General features: G+C 31.8%; 1 protein-coding gene across 1 annotated transcript; it reads right to left on the bottom strand.

Moving 5' to 3' along the window:
- Positions 1-9,560: 9,560 nt before the first annotated feature.
- On the bottom strand, positions 9,561-14,507 carry LOC116033983 (O-acyltransferase WSD1-like). Its single transcript, XM_031276540.1, has 5 exons — positions 14,201-14,507; positions 12,385-12,960; positions 10,892-11,248; positions 10,620-10,757; positions 9,561-9,911 (listed from the first exon to the last, which is right to left on the bottom strand). The coding sequence occupies exons 1-5, from the start codon at positions 14,381-14,383 to the stop codon at positions 9,738-9,740; spliced, it is 1,428 nt and encodes a 475-aa protein (XP_031132400.1). The 5' UTR covers positions 14,384-14,507; the 3' UTR covers positions 9,561-9,737.
- Between the last annotated feature and the right edge of the window lie 154 nt (positions 14,508-14,661).

Raw genomic sequence — 14,661 nt, 5'->3', positions numbered from 1 at the left:
TGGGGGGGGGGGGGGGGGGGGGGGGGGCTGGCTACTTGGATAATAATTAATAACTAGCTGTATTATTGATATTGTGCTTGGCGTATTACAATTATTAAATTACAATTTTTATTTATTTACTTTGAATTATAGAAAAAAAAATTAACCACTACTCAAATATGCAGTTATATGATGTGAGCATAAATATAATATGTGCAGTCCAACTATCAGCTTAGCCTTTTAGTTGAGATGGAGCACATGCTTTAATTTATGAAACTTGCCTTGCCAACAAAGAATTATAAGGAAATAAACCAATTGACGTTATCTATAGCTTGTTGGCTCGAAACGAGAAGGCTTGGTTCCTTAGTCGACAAAGGACTTCAAGATGACCAATAGATAGCTCTCATAAAAAGTCAAATTTAAAGCTTTATACTTACCAAACTAACTGTTGGATTATTTTGGTTGGACTTATATTATTATGGCTCTGTTTGGCAGAGCTTATTTAGGAGCTTATAGCTTATTTTAAGCTATTAATAAGCTATAAGCTTTGTTTGATAATGTTCTCAAAATAAGCTAGTAGTTTAAAATAAGAGCTTATTTTGAAACGCTACTTCAGGTAGCTTTTTAAAAATAAGATAGTAGCTTCTTAATTTTTTTTCATCTTTATCCTTATTATTTTATATAAATGACATCATTTATCCCTCCCAATTAAAACTCTTTTGGCCTTTTTTCTTCAATATGTTTTGTTGTAATTTTAATTTGATATTTGTGTTTGAACAATAATTTTTGTATGAGCTAATTTTATGAATTATAAACATCTTGTTTTACTATATATATTTTCAAATATATGTTCTTACTTTATATTTTATTAAACTTAACAAAAGGACATGCTCACTTTTCATTATGAGTTATACTAAAATTGTAAATTTGGTCTCTAAATTTTATTAGTAAAGGGACGAAAATTATAATTTTTTTTGTTTTAATTTTTAAAATTATTTAAAATAATTATTTTTAATTTTAAAATAATTATTTTTAATTATTTTAAATAATTTTACAAATCTATTTGAATAATATAAAAATAATCATTTTAAATAATTAAAAAAAATACACAAAAAGTTGCGGACTTTTGATTCTTTTTTCTTAATTTTTTATTTAAAAATTAGTAAAATCATTTTAAAATATAAATTAATTTGATAGCAAAACCAAATGTGATACAAATTACAAAATTTTGCACTTAATTTCATCCTAAGGAGTACTAACCTGTTAAACAAGTCACTTAGGACTCAATTGCACTTTTTTGCAGGTTTAGAGGGCTTTAATGAAGCTTTTTTTTTTCACTTAGGGGCTCAATTGCACTATCTACTCTACTTAGGGGTGCTAATTTGACACTTTTTCCTATTATATATCAATGCAAGATTATCAATTTTTTTATAAAAGTAAATATTTTAAGAATGCATAACTATGACCTGTGGGCTGTGGTAGAAATAATGTTGGATTAACTGGTGCAATAATAGTTTTAGAAGGAAGCAACCTCACTGGATAATACTATAAACATAATTTTTGCATGACAAAATCCTATTAATTGGTATGATCCGGGTTTCCTTTTGTTGCCATTTTGACCAGAAATAAATTCTTGATTTGAAAGTAAAAAGTGAGGAATAAGCTAAGGTTTTGGGTGGGATTAATTCATTATGAACAATTGAAGATGTGTCTTTTTTAAAATTAAAAATGAAACTATCAATTTACGAGTAATTATTATTAATGCAAACGAGAGTTGTAATGTGGCTATTTACTCAAATCTTACCTTCATTACTAAAATTTGCAAGCATGGTAGAGATTTGACTTTATCTATACTATTCATTTAAAATTTAGCCCGTCCTGCCCTACTATTAATAGTAAACAGTAAAAAGTAAAAAGATGTCTCGCACTTCTACCAACTATATATTTAGAGTCATTTCCATTTTTGGTCCTACTGTTATTAGGGCATTACCAATTTTAGTCCACTTAATTAATTTTTGCCACATTGCGGCAAATCTTATTTAGTCCTTGCCACTTTTAGTCCACCGCTAAAATTTTTGTCAAATGGCCGTCCAAAATAGGGGTATTTTTGGTCTTTTAATGCTTTGATCATCTTCTTGACCCTTTGCAGTGGTTTTCCTTACACATTTTCATCCAATGAAGAGGTCCGGCGAAAGCCATGTGAGCCACATTACAAAGCCATGGCTTTTGCCGGACCTCTTCATTGGATGAAAATGTGTAAGGAAAACCACTGCAAAGGGTAAAGGAGATTATCAAAGCATGAAAAGACCAAAATACCATTGTTTTGGACGGTCATTTGACGAAAATTTTTAACTGTGGACTAAAAGTGACAAGGACTAAATAAAAGTGGCTGCAATGTGACAAAAATTAATGAAGTGGACTAAAATTGGCAATGCACCAATAACAATAAGACCAAAAATGGAAATGACTCATATATTTATCTAGAATAATTATTATGAAATTTGATTTCTTTTAAAAAATTATATTTTATTAAATTTAAATTTATTTATTATTCAGATATATTTTAGTGAGCGTACATGATGATACCAATGGAGAGAATGTTAGTTGAGTTTTAAAAATGTTGACCAACTGCAATGTGAGGTAGGGTACTAACAATAAAAGGGTGGGTTAGGCATGCAGTAAATATAGTTGCCACCAAGCTATATGCCGGCCGGCCTATTACTATAATCAATTAATATAAAATGTTTCTTTTTATTAAAGTTTGTGTTTGTTTTTATATGGTGACTTGAGTTTACTTTTAAACAAGATCATGATAGATTTATTTTTTAAAACATAAAATTATGCGTGTTATTTTTGGTGGTGATGTCTTGTAAGGTGTAAAAGTGCATGTGACTGTGGAGGTTAGACTATTCGTATACTTGAAATATTACTCAATTTCAGAAGTAATATAAGTCTCACTCTCATATACTCATACTAGTTTTTTCACGCGCATTGCGCGAATGAGAGGAGATAATGCCTAATGATTATTTTTTACATAAATACTTCAAAGTATATCAAAGTAAGATTATATAGGAGAGATGTTTATGCATATGTAATTGAGTGTTGAATTTGTTTATTTAAATCGCTAATTCAAAATATATAAAAGCAAGATAATATAGGAGTGATATTATAATTGCTACTAAAATAATGTTTGTAACTTTGTAATAATGCTAGTCTAAATACTACTTAAGTCTAAAAATGATAGTCTAAATTAAAAATACTATTTTTGGTTTGAATTTGTCTTAGTTTTATTAATTCTCTTTTGGATAGCATTGTCATTGTTTTTATCTTCAGTACTTGTCTTCTTCTTTTTATTGGTAGTGTTTTATGTGCAATTGGATTACTGGTGGTAGCATATAGGACAACGTCATGCAATAAGATTATGATGAATTTGCCTTATTATATTGTGTATATGACTGAGATCTTAGTTGTATTATAAACTATTGATTTTGTAATCGTTTTTTGATATTTGTCGGTTGATATATGATACGAATGATATATGTAATGTTGTATCTAGCTGGTGTCTTCCTTGAAATTAAAGTTGCATATATGCATGTGCAGCTTTAGTCGCTCATGCCACATCGTTCCCATAAAATGGAATTACCTGTGTTGACATTCATCAGTTTGCTCATATTTGTTCATGAAGTTGATACATTTACCTACAATTATACACTTCATACATATACAATATAGGGACTCAAGGACAAATATTAACATCATTGGACAAAAGAGTCATTTTGGATTAGTATTTAAACATCTTAAAGATTACACAAAAATCACACTACCTCTGTCCCATTTTAACGAGACTTGGCTGGAGTTATTCTTAATCTAATTTTTCATAATATTAAGTTTAACATTAATATATAAAATTTATATATTTAGAAACTACATTAAAAGTACTATTGAACACAAAAAATTAAATTTCAAAATAATAAAAAATTATTAAAGAAAATAAGTAATAAAGAAAGAGTTGATTTGACCAATAAATAGTAAATAGGACAGGTAAAATGGAATAGAGGGAGTACAAATTTATAATGCTCACATTTTCCAACTATAAATACGAAGGAATGGTGACTAAAGAAATACTACTCCATTTTGAGCTACATCATTCTTCTTCCCAGTGAAAACATCACATAGGACTGGTGACTTGATCTCTCATTCCTTTCTTCTACCGCGTAGTAAGAAATCATAATTTTTAATTTGTGAAGCAAAACTAATGTAGGGTGTTACTTTTACAGGTGCAAGATGTACTATTTTGAGGCCGCCACTACTATTGAGATCCTGGTTCTTAATTGCCTTCTTGGTGTTGCACCCATGAAAACGTAAGTATATGACAAATATGTTTTGTGTGGGTTTGAATTTGAAAATGTTTTCATGTAGTATAGGTGGTGTTCTGCGCCAACTTGCCATAGAGTTAAACACATAAAAGAATACGTTGCTAGAGGTGCCCCAAGACTCTCTCCACTATGACTTTGATCGTCGTTGCAACAGACAAGAAAGGAACAGTGTTTTGCTGTTTGTTTTCATGCAATTAACGTTAGTGTTTGTTTGTTTGGGTTTGGATTGTTTCTCAGGGTGGTATGAGGAGGAGAAAGAAGAGGCAAGAAACCAACATTGAAATGCTGACACGAAAAATAATCTTAAAATTATTTCTAAGATTTTGTTGTGTACATAGTTCATGCGGGGAAAGATTAAGGATTAATTATGTGGTTTAATTGATCGATCTCCATAATCCAGTTGTTATGTCATGGACATTCAAAATTTTACAACTCTATATTCATAATTTTAGAACTCTATGTTCATAATTTTTGAACTCTATATTGACAATTTTGAACTCTATATTCATAATTTTTAAATTTTATGTTCATAATGTCAGAACTCTATATGTTCACAATTTCAGAAATATATATTCACAATTTTATAACTCTATATTCAATAGTATAACACAAATTTTGAATCTATATAACAAAATTGTAAATATAAAGTTTAAAAATTGTGAATATTGAGTAATGTAATTTTATATATTATGATTTAAAATTGTGGAAATAGAATTCTAAAATTTTGAACATAAAATTCTAAAATTCTAAACATAGAGTTTTTAAATTGTGAACATGAACTTTGGTCCAAGATAGGCATAGGTCCATGGCATAATTTGCCTCTGTAATCTACTTTGTAATAAGTTGGGCTAGGCCGAACAATAAAAATATTGGCTCAATCTAGCCCAAAGTCCAAAAGATTAAAAAACATTTAAATTTTTTTCTTCAAATAATGCAATGACAAATTAAAATATGAATTGGGTTGGGTAAAAAAAATCATGACTCAACTCACAACTCAATTTTTAAATCAATTTTTTAGTTCACAGAATCGGATCAAGCCAAGCTAAACAATAAAAATCACAAAGCTGTTTCCAGAGAACACTTGTTTCCAGAACAACAATATTGATAAAAAATGATAGTCTAAATAAAAATACTAGAGATATTTTTGGTCGTCTAAAACAGAGATATTTTTGGTCTTTTCATACTTTGATCATCTTCTTGACCCTTTGCAGTGATTTTCCTTACACATTTTCATCCAATGAAGAGGTCCGGTGGAAGCCATGTGAGCCACATTACAAAGCCATGGCTTTCCCCAGACCTCTTCGTTGGATGAAAATGTGTAAGGAAGACCACTGCAAAGGGTAAAGGAGATGATCAAAGCATGAAAATGTTAAAATATCCTTATTTTGGACGGTTATTTGACGAAAATTTTAACGGTGGACTAAAAATGGTAAGAACTAAATAAGATTGGCCGTAATGTGACAAAAATTAATGAAGTGACGAAAATTGACAATGCCCCAATAACAATAGGACTAAAAATGAAAATGACTCATTAATTAATTAAAAGAATGAAAAAAATAGATTTACGCGTTAACGTCATTTGATGAATACACTAGGCGATGATATCTTCATCTTAATTCTTAACGAAGACATTGGTCATTGGGTCACGGTGTCTTCATCTTGATGAAGATGCTAGCTAGGCCATGGCATTTATGAGTTAATTCTTTGCTTTTTGCTTTTTGCTTTTTGCTTTTTTTGTTTTTTGTTGTTTTTTGTTTTTTGTTTTTGTTTTTTGTTTTGTTTTTGTTATATATATATATATATATATATATATATAACTCAAATATCTCAATTTTGTCAAATTAATTTTTGAAACCTATGAATCCGCTCCAAAATTTTATTAGAAGATACATTGATTTGTTAAATTTTAAAACTCAATATCAAATCGTACACTTATGCATACAAAGAACTCAACCCAACCCTAGTCTAAAAATTCTAGGAGCCGAATTTTTAGATTGTCTATGGCATGGTTCGAACTTCCACCCTATATATATACTAGTTACTAGCATTGCGCGAATAGTCCAATGCCCAATGTATATTTTTAAATTAATGTTTCAGTGCCCAAAGTATCATTCGATATCATGATGTATATCAATGCAAGATTATTAATTTTTTCATAAAAGTAAATATTTTAAGAATGCATAACTATGACATGTAGGTTGTGACAGAAATACTGGATTAACTGATGCAATAGCAGTTTTAGAGAGAAGCAGCATCACTAGATAGTACCATAAGCATAGTTTTTGCAGCACAAAATTTTATTAATTGGTGTGATCCATTTTACTCTTGCTGTCATTTTTACCAGAAATGAGTTCTTGATTTGAAAGTAAAAAGTGAGAAATAAGGTTTTGGGAGGGGTTAATTCATTATGAACAATTGAAGTTGAAGATGTGTCTTTTTTAAAATTAAAAATGAAACTATCGATTTACGAGTAATTAATTATTACGAGTCAGTAGAACTCAAAAAAATTATTAATGCAAACGAGAGTTGTAATGTGGTCATTTACTCAAATCTTACCTCCATTATTGAGGTTTTTTCTTCTTTTTTTTTTTTTTCCTAAGTGAAGAGATTTTAGTTTATATATACCATTCATATAAAATTTGGTCCGTTCCGTCCTACTATTAAAAGTAAAGAGTAAAAAGACGCCTTACACTTCTACCAATTATATATTTATTTAATTTAGAACTTCAATATCATTATTTTTCCTTTAAAAGGTTATTATATTAGAATATTTAAGTTATGTTTATTGTGAAATTTGATTTTTTAAATGAAAAAAATCTTATATTCTATTAATTTTTTAAATTTATTTATTATTAAGATATATTTTAGTGAGTGTACATGAGATACCAATGGAGAGAATGTGAGTTGAGTTTTAAAAATGTTAGCAATGTGAGGTGGCAAAAACTTGTGTGAGACCGTCTCACCGTGAGACGGGACGGGATGGGTCGGGACGGGTCGGGCCAAGATGCAAATGTAATACTTATACACACAAATGTCATACTTATATGCTCAAATGTAATACTAATCAAGATTAAAATTTTTGTTACTTATAATGGTAAATGTAATACTTTTTAGGGAAAATACAATACTTTTACATTTTGATTTAAAAGTATTACATTTTTCCTCAAAAGTATTATATTTTCTCTATTAAGTAAGGGGCACTTGTCAACATTACTTACTATGAAAAATGTATTACTTTTTCTCTTATAAATAACAAAATTGCATTATTAATTAGTATTATATTTGAGCATATAAGTATGACATTTGTATGTTGCTTCGACCCGACCCGTCTCTCGAATAAGGATCCGTGAGACGGTCTCACGCAAGTGTGACTCATGTGAGTTAGGGTACTAACAATAAAAGGGTGGTGGACTGGTAGGTGGGTTAGGCAGCAAATTAATATCATAACTTCATCACAAAAGAGTTCTGGATAGATCAGATTAGTCTATGTGGTGCATTCTAAATCATATTTATAGTAATTTTATAGTGATTGAGGTACTGGATATAATGTGAAAAATAAATTATCATTGACTGGTTGTTGTCAAAATGCAACTATAAATCAACAAATGGAGAGAATGTGAGTTGAGTTTTTAAAAATGTTAACCAACTGCAATGTGAGGTAGGGTACTAACAATAAAAGGGTGGCTGGGTTAGGCAGTGAAAAATGATTGTATGGAACATGGTCTAGGAACACTTCCATAAGAGAGAATAAGAATCAATCTCAGTATTATATTTGTAGTAAAAAAAAAAAAAAAAAAAAAANAAAAAAAAAAAAAGAAAAGAAAGAGAGAGAGAGATTTTGTAGCAATTTTGTAATTATCATCAATTTCAGTATGTAAACTTTAACATTTAATATGCAATCTTAAGGTGAGTTTTTTTTTTTTGTGCGGTGATAGGGTTCAGGTGCGGAGATGGAGCTTAATCTCAGACATTGATCTAATCAAAATCAACAGCCCATATTGAGCACATATTTAAAAAAACGCGGTGGCATTTTTATCTTTTTGCATCTAGGTCAAATTCAATGTGCGTAGCGTGGTTTTTGTGTTTAAGGTGCGTGGTTTTTGCGTTGTGTGCTTAATTAAGGTGCGTTAGTTGTTGAAACTTAAGTGCGTTAGTCTAAAGCTTTAGGTGCGTGGTTTTTCTTCTCAAGGTGTGTGTGCTTAAGGTGCGTCAGTTGTTGAAACTTAAAGTGCATTGTTTCTTTCTAAAGAGTGTTGTTTTAACTTCTTAAGGTACGTTGTTTTCCTTCTTAATGTGGGTTATTTTCCTTCTTAAGGTGCCATTTTTTACAGTTCGCTTCTTTAATTGAAGATGTTTTTTTTTTTTTTTTTTCAGTTCCAAAACACAACCTGTATTCTTTATAAAAGTTTTTCTACAAAAGTCATATTCATGTTAATCTAGTTTAAGGTGCATAGATTCGAAGTTTGAGATGCATCAACTTAGAATATTTTTTAAAGAGCATTGATCACCGTATTTCTGCACGGGAAGTTATCTCCGCACATGAGCTGCTCCCTCTATATATATATATATATATAATTTATGTGAAAATGATTAAATGTTTGAGTTGCTTAGTTGATTGAAACTTTTAAATTTGATATCAAATATTATATATTATGTTTTTTTTTAATACTACTAACTCTATTACAATGCAGTATCTGTTCATAACTACTTTCTCAACCTATTGAAGCACAAGAGTTAGAATTGCCTCCACTGAGGCTCGAATAATTTGGCACTTCATTTGAACTTTGCCCTCATTCAAATAATTTTTTTATCCACCCTTTTATTGGGAGATTTGGAATAAGGGTTATGCATGGCCATTAATTTGGCTTTGGAAGAGAGTTTTTATTTAAAAAAACATAATTTGTTTTTTTTTTTTAATAAATAATTGCATATGAGATGCTATACAGACACATCACACAAGACAAGATGAGATCAGAGAAACTTTATGTAGTTACACATTAGCACCAAGTTAGCCAGTATACCTTAAATCACAGTTTTATCAGTTTTTAATTGATAATAAGGAACTGACTGAACATGTCAATTACCTTTTTTTAATTGATGCTTTTGAAATTATAATTACCGGTCTATTTAAACCATCATTTCATAAATAATCAAACAATCTCTAGCCATTGGTCCGTCTAGAAATTTCAGAAAAATATGTAAAGATACACAAAATGAAATAGGACTATATTAATCACTTGCAGAACATCAACCAATATGCATGATTTTATGAAATTGAAGTTTACAACCAATAGGGAAAAAAAAGTATTTAATTTGTATCACAATTCAAGTATATAGATATATTAGGAAAGAATATTAACGAAAATATATAAATGTATTTTATTATAAATTACTAAAAGCATTTTCCTGCACACCAGAACCAAGGGCAGCATCGAAAATCATGTCGAAGGCACATTGTATACAATCCTTGTACTTCTGAGGATTTATGAGTCCTCTTTCAGTTCCCACTGCAACCCTCAAGTTTCTCATGTAGCTCACCATAGTTATGGTGAGACTCTGCATTCAAGATCAAAACAATCTTTCATTAAACATAGGAAAAACCTCTTTTTTTTTTTGGTGATATTAACAATGGAAAGGACTAGAAACACTATAGAAATTTGGGTAAAATGACACCCACAACATCTGCAAACAGTATCGGACTTAAGCCCTTTGAGAGACTCTCAAATATATGTAACATCATTAGTCAAAGCGGGCCGGGTCGGCCCATTAGGCCCACCACGCTGCGGGCCTAATTTTTGGCGTGCCAGCTCGTAGGTTATGATTCATGTAACCCTAATCAGTACCACGCAGGTTGGCGGGTCCCGCGGACTTTTCTTTTTTCTTTTTTTGTTGTTGATATATATATATATTTAGTGTGTATATATATTTAAAAAATAAGGTGGGTTCGCGGGCCATGGGTCTAAGCGGATTAGTCCCGCTCTTTCGCGGGCCACATTTTTTTTATAGCCCTAACCCGCCCCACCGCGGAGTGGGTGCGGGTTGACTCACGGATTTTGACCCACTTTGACAGTACTAAGCAGGATAAGAGTGATCATGACGTGTCTTCAGAATATGGACTTATGTTAATTCTAGTCCTTGTCACTCGACTGTAATATTTTTCTAGTTTTTCCCCTTTTAAGTACAAAATCAACTATAATTCGTACCTGACTTTTGAAACTTGCTATACTTTTAGTTATAGTTAATAGTATATGAATGTTGTCGTACCTGTGGAACACCAACAACCATGAAGTACATGCCTTTGACGGGATGATTAGCCAAAGCCAATTTCTCAATTGGTCCAATCATATTTGATACTGTCATGCTAGAGTTCTTCAAGGTGCTATGCACAAATTTAGCCGTGGCCTAACAAAATTCAAGACCACTAAACATCAAATCTCAAACTCTTCAAAAAATACAACCCAAAACCACATACAAAATCAAAAAAATATATATAAAAAAAAAGCGATAGAGGATCCGAAGAGAACTTAATTAGATACCTCGGGACTCTGGTGTCTACGCAGAGCATCCAATACTTTTCCGGTGAGGAAAACCGCGGAGGAATTTCTTTTCCGGTGGATGATTTCTTGTGCTTTGGATACAAAATGGAGGGCGTTTGAGGTGTTGGTATTATGAGCCAATTCTGGGACAGAAACATGCATGAATGCGAACTGGTTTCCCCACTTGGACTCCATGTTTGGTTGCACCATTTCTTTGGTGGATTTGTAGCCACCAATGTTCCTGGTGTTGAGCAGCACTAGTGCAGTGGCATTCCCATTTTTTTGCTCTTGGTTTGTTGCTTCCATGTATAATCGAGTCCCCAAGAATATTACTCCACAAATCACGTCGTTAATCGTCTATTAAGATTTCAACAGTAAAAAAAGTTTAAATTGTTAGTCCAAAAAAGTGTAGCAAATAGTGGCATAGTGCAATGTATGAAAAGACTTTTATTATATCCTTGTGATGATATTCGAATCTTTAACTTTTTAATCTTTAACTTTTTAAGTTAGCAGTTTCAATTGAAAAAATAATATGTGAACTCCCAAAGAGTGAAATTCACACTGAATTGTGACTCATTTTTTTTTTTTTTTCAATTGATTCAGAATTAGTTCGGTCCTATATCGCGATTTCTAACATGTTCCTTAGCTCATTCCGACATCCAGATTTTTGTTGAGTACAGTGTAGATCAGACCAAACAAAAACGGTCATAAATATCCCTAATAAACTTGCCAACACTACAAGTGTACTTTCACCACCAAACTTCCAACTACTCCAAGTTGACTTTCTTTCTCTCTTTTAACTTTTTTTTTTTAGTCAGTTTTTTTTAAGTACGTATCTGTTCATAATTATTTTATCTCATTTAACTTCAAAAATATATTTTATTTTTCAAATTATTTGGAACATGTTATAGCTTTTTTAGGCAAAAATAATAATAATAATAATAATAATAATATGATGAATATAACTATAAAATAAAAGAAAAATGGCACTCAACTATATTGTTATCATTTTTCATCTTTCAATTATAGCTAAAGTAATTGTTTTTAGTTCCTCAATTATGAAAGTGATTTCTTTGACCCAATAAAAATAGAACTATGGGATAATAAAAAAAAAAGTTATTTTTTGAATGACGAACGAAACTTAATTGTAATTGCTATCCAATAGTATGCATTAGGTTTACTTAGTGCCCATGTAAGGTAAATAAAATTAGGAAAGGGCTTGACTAAATGGTGTTGGCAAGAATCAAATTTGTGAGGCAACTCCAACCAAATTGGTAGGGCTGCTGAGTTGATAACCACAACTTCACAAGGTTCCAAGTTGACTGTCACGGATTGAGCTAGTCAACTAAGAGCTCTAAGCTAGTTTACCTCATAAGGCAGAGTTTATTGTGTGCACACCAATAAGTAATAGCGTGTATAATTAAGTTCCTTAATTAAAGTCTTATTTTCTTAAATAAAATTGAAGGGATAGTTACGAAAATATTAGGACTTACCACTTCAAGCTTGACCTTAATTTGCTTGATTCGATCAATAGAGAAGGAGACGGTCGTAACATCAATCGACCGGAACTCGACGCCGTCGTCTCCGGAGCGGATCGGAGTCCGGTCATCTTCAAGAAAAGTGCTCTTCATCAAACTCCACCCAAAATCGGAGATGGTGTTAAAGATCCCGGAGAAAAGTCTGGGCACACTTTTACAGAAGCCCTCTTCGCCGTCATACCCGATTTTGGGCTCCTTGAACGCCGGAAAAGTTAACGGGAGGGAAGGGTCGTCGGCCCTCTGCAGGCAAGAGAGAAGCGCGCCCATTAAAGAGAAGCCGTCACCGAGCGCGTGGTGGAGCTTGAAGATGAGATTCCCGGCGGCGTTTGTTGTCGGGTATTTGAAGATGTGAATTTCCCATAATGGCCTCGTTGGTGGGAAAGGTTCCATTGCAACCTTGGATATGTAGTCATTGAAGCAATCGTCGTAGAAAGAAGGTGATTTCCCTTCTGGGAAAATGGCAACTTTTATGTGGTTTTTGGGCTTCACTTCCACTTTCTTCCATTGTTTGTCACCATTCTCATCTATAACCTGTTTTTTTTTTAACATCAGGAAAATGATTGAAAGGACAGGAAAGTAATTTTCTGACAGTGATTAACTTAATCTTGCATTTGATAAGGCTATTCTTATATTTGCAATACTCTCACACTTTTAAAAGTGAGTCTTAGGGTGTGTTTGATTCGCACGTGAGAATTGGAATCGGAATCGGAATGGGTATCAAATACTTGGTAAGGGTAATTGGGTTTTAGTGGAAGTATTTAGCATGTTTGGTAGTTGGGTGGAATGGGAATGGTTATTAATAATTGGGGAAGAAATGATGAAGGGAGATGAAACTCTTATTTAATAAGGGTATGGGTTTTGCCATTAATGAGGTATTCCAAACACACCCTTACTTCTACAACCAAACACTAACAATCACTTTGATACCCATACCTTATGCCTAAACCCCCCAACCAAACACACCCTTACTTCTACATCACCTAATTTACAATTCATTTACTATCCATATTACATTCTTACAAATCCAATTAACTAAAGTGGACCCCAATATCACATCAATTTAAAATATTAACTCAGAACTATAAAATAAAATAAAAGTACTACATGGCAGCCTTTGCTACCAAAATGGCAGGCGGCAATTAGCAAGTTTGCTAAAACAACAAACTTGTTATCTTACTGGCAATCAAGTATGGATCTTCTCATCTAAAATAAGTTATGTAAGACTATTTCATAGTAAAATGTGTAATATTTTTAAATTAAAATAATATTATATTTTAACTAAAAATTATTAAATATATATATATAAGTCAAACTGTCTCACACAAAATTACTCTTTCATATATAATTCTTGAATATTATTTTATTCACTATTCATCCCTCAATTTCAAATTTCTTACTATGTCTAATTGAAATCTTTCAGCAACTTATCCGACTAAGCACCACCTCATAACTTGTCGGAAAGCAGTTAATTCAACTGATATTTTACTAAAAAACTCACCGAATACATTGATAATAGTAAAAAAATTAATGGTCAAGAGATTAGTAATTAAAAATATTTATAATTAAATTCTATAGGTTAAAGCGCCACATATTTCGAAAAAAATGGAAAAAATAAATGACCCAAAGGGAAAATATTACAAAGTTAAAATATGGCAAGGGTAAATCCATAATAATTATGAGATAAATGCAAAAGCATGCAAGATTGAAGTAAAAAATGACAATTGACACCATATATAGTAGAGAGACACAGGAAGAGAGAGAGAGAGAGTACCATAATGGAAGAAAACCTGGGATTAATAGGGAGAAAAAGATCATTAATCAAAGGAATGGTCTGGGAATCATCAATGGGAACTTCAGACTCCAACACACCAATAACACCGATGGAAAGAACCGAGCTGTTGAAGTATTGGCCAGTGGGGCTAACAGGGAAGAATTCTTCTTCCTCGAACTCCATTGATGAATCTCGGAAGCTCGATATGATGTTGTAGTTGTGGCTGCAGACGATGAAACCTCCATCTTCCTTAAGTATTGGTCGCCATGTGGTGGATATGTCGGTATTAATTGCTGCAATAATGCATACCCCCAATCTCTCATGCATTTACCTGAGTAATTAAGAAAAGGAAAAAGAAAAAATTGCCCCATGACCGACTCAGTTAGTCACAGGGGTGAAGTATGAGAAGAATTATCATGGATCGAGACTCACTAGCGGCAGTGTGGGAAGAACATCTCAAA

The sequence above is a fragment of the Ipomoea triloba genome, chromosome 11 (assembly GCF_003576645.1).
Source record: "Ipomoea triloba cultivar NCNSP0323 chromosome 11, ASM357664v1".
NCBI classification, from domain to species: Eukaryota; Viridiplantae; Streptophyta; class Magnoliopsida; order Solanales; family Convolvulaceae; genus Ipomoea; species Ipomoea triloba.
The sequence above is the reverse complement of the archived record's forward strand: the minus strand, read 5'-3'. Positions and strand labels throughout refer to the sequence as shown.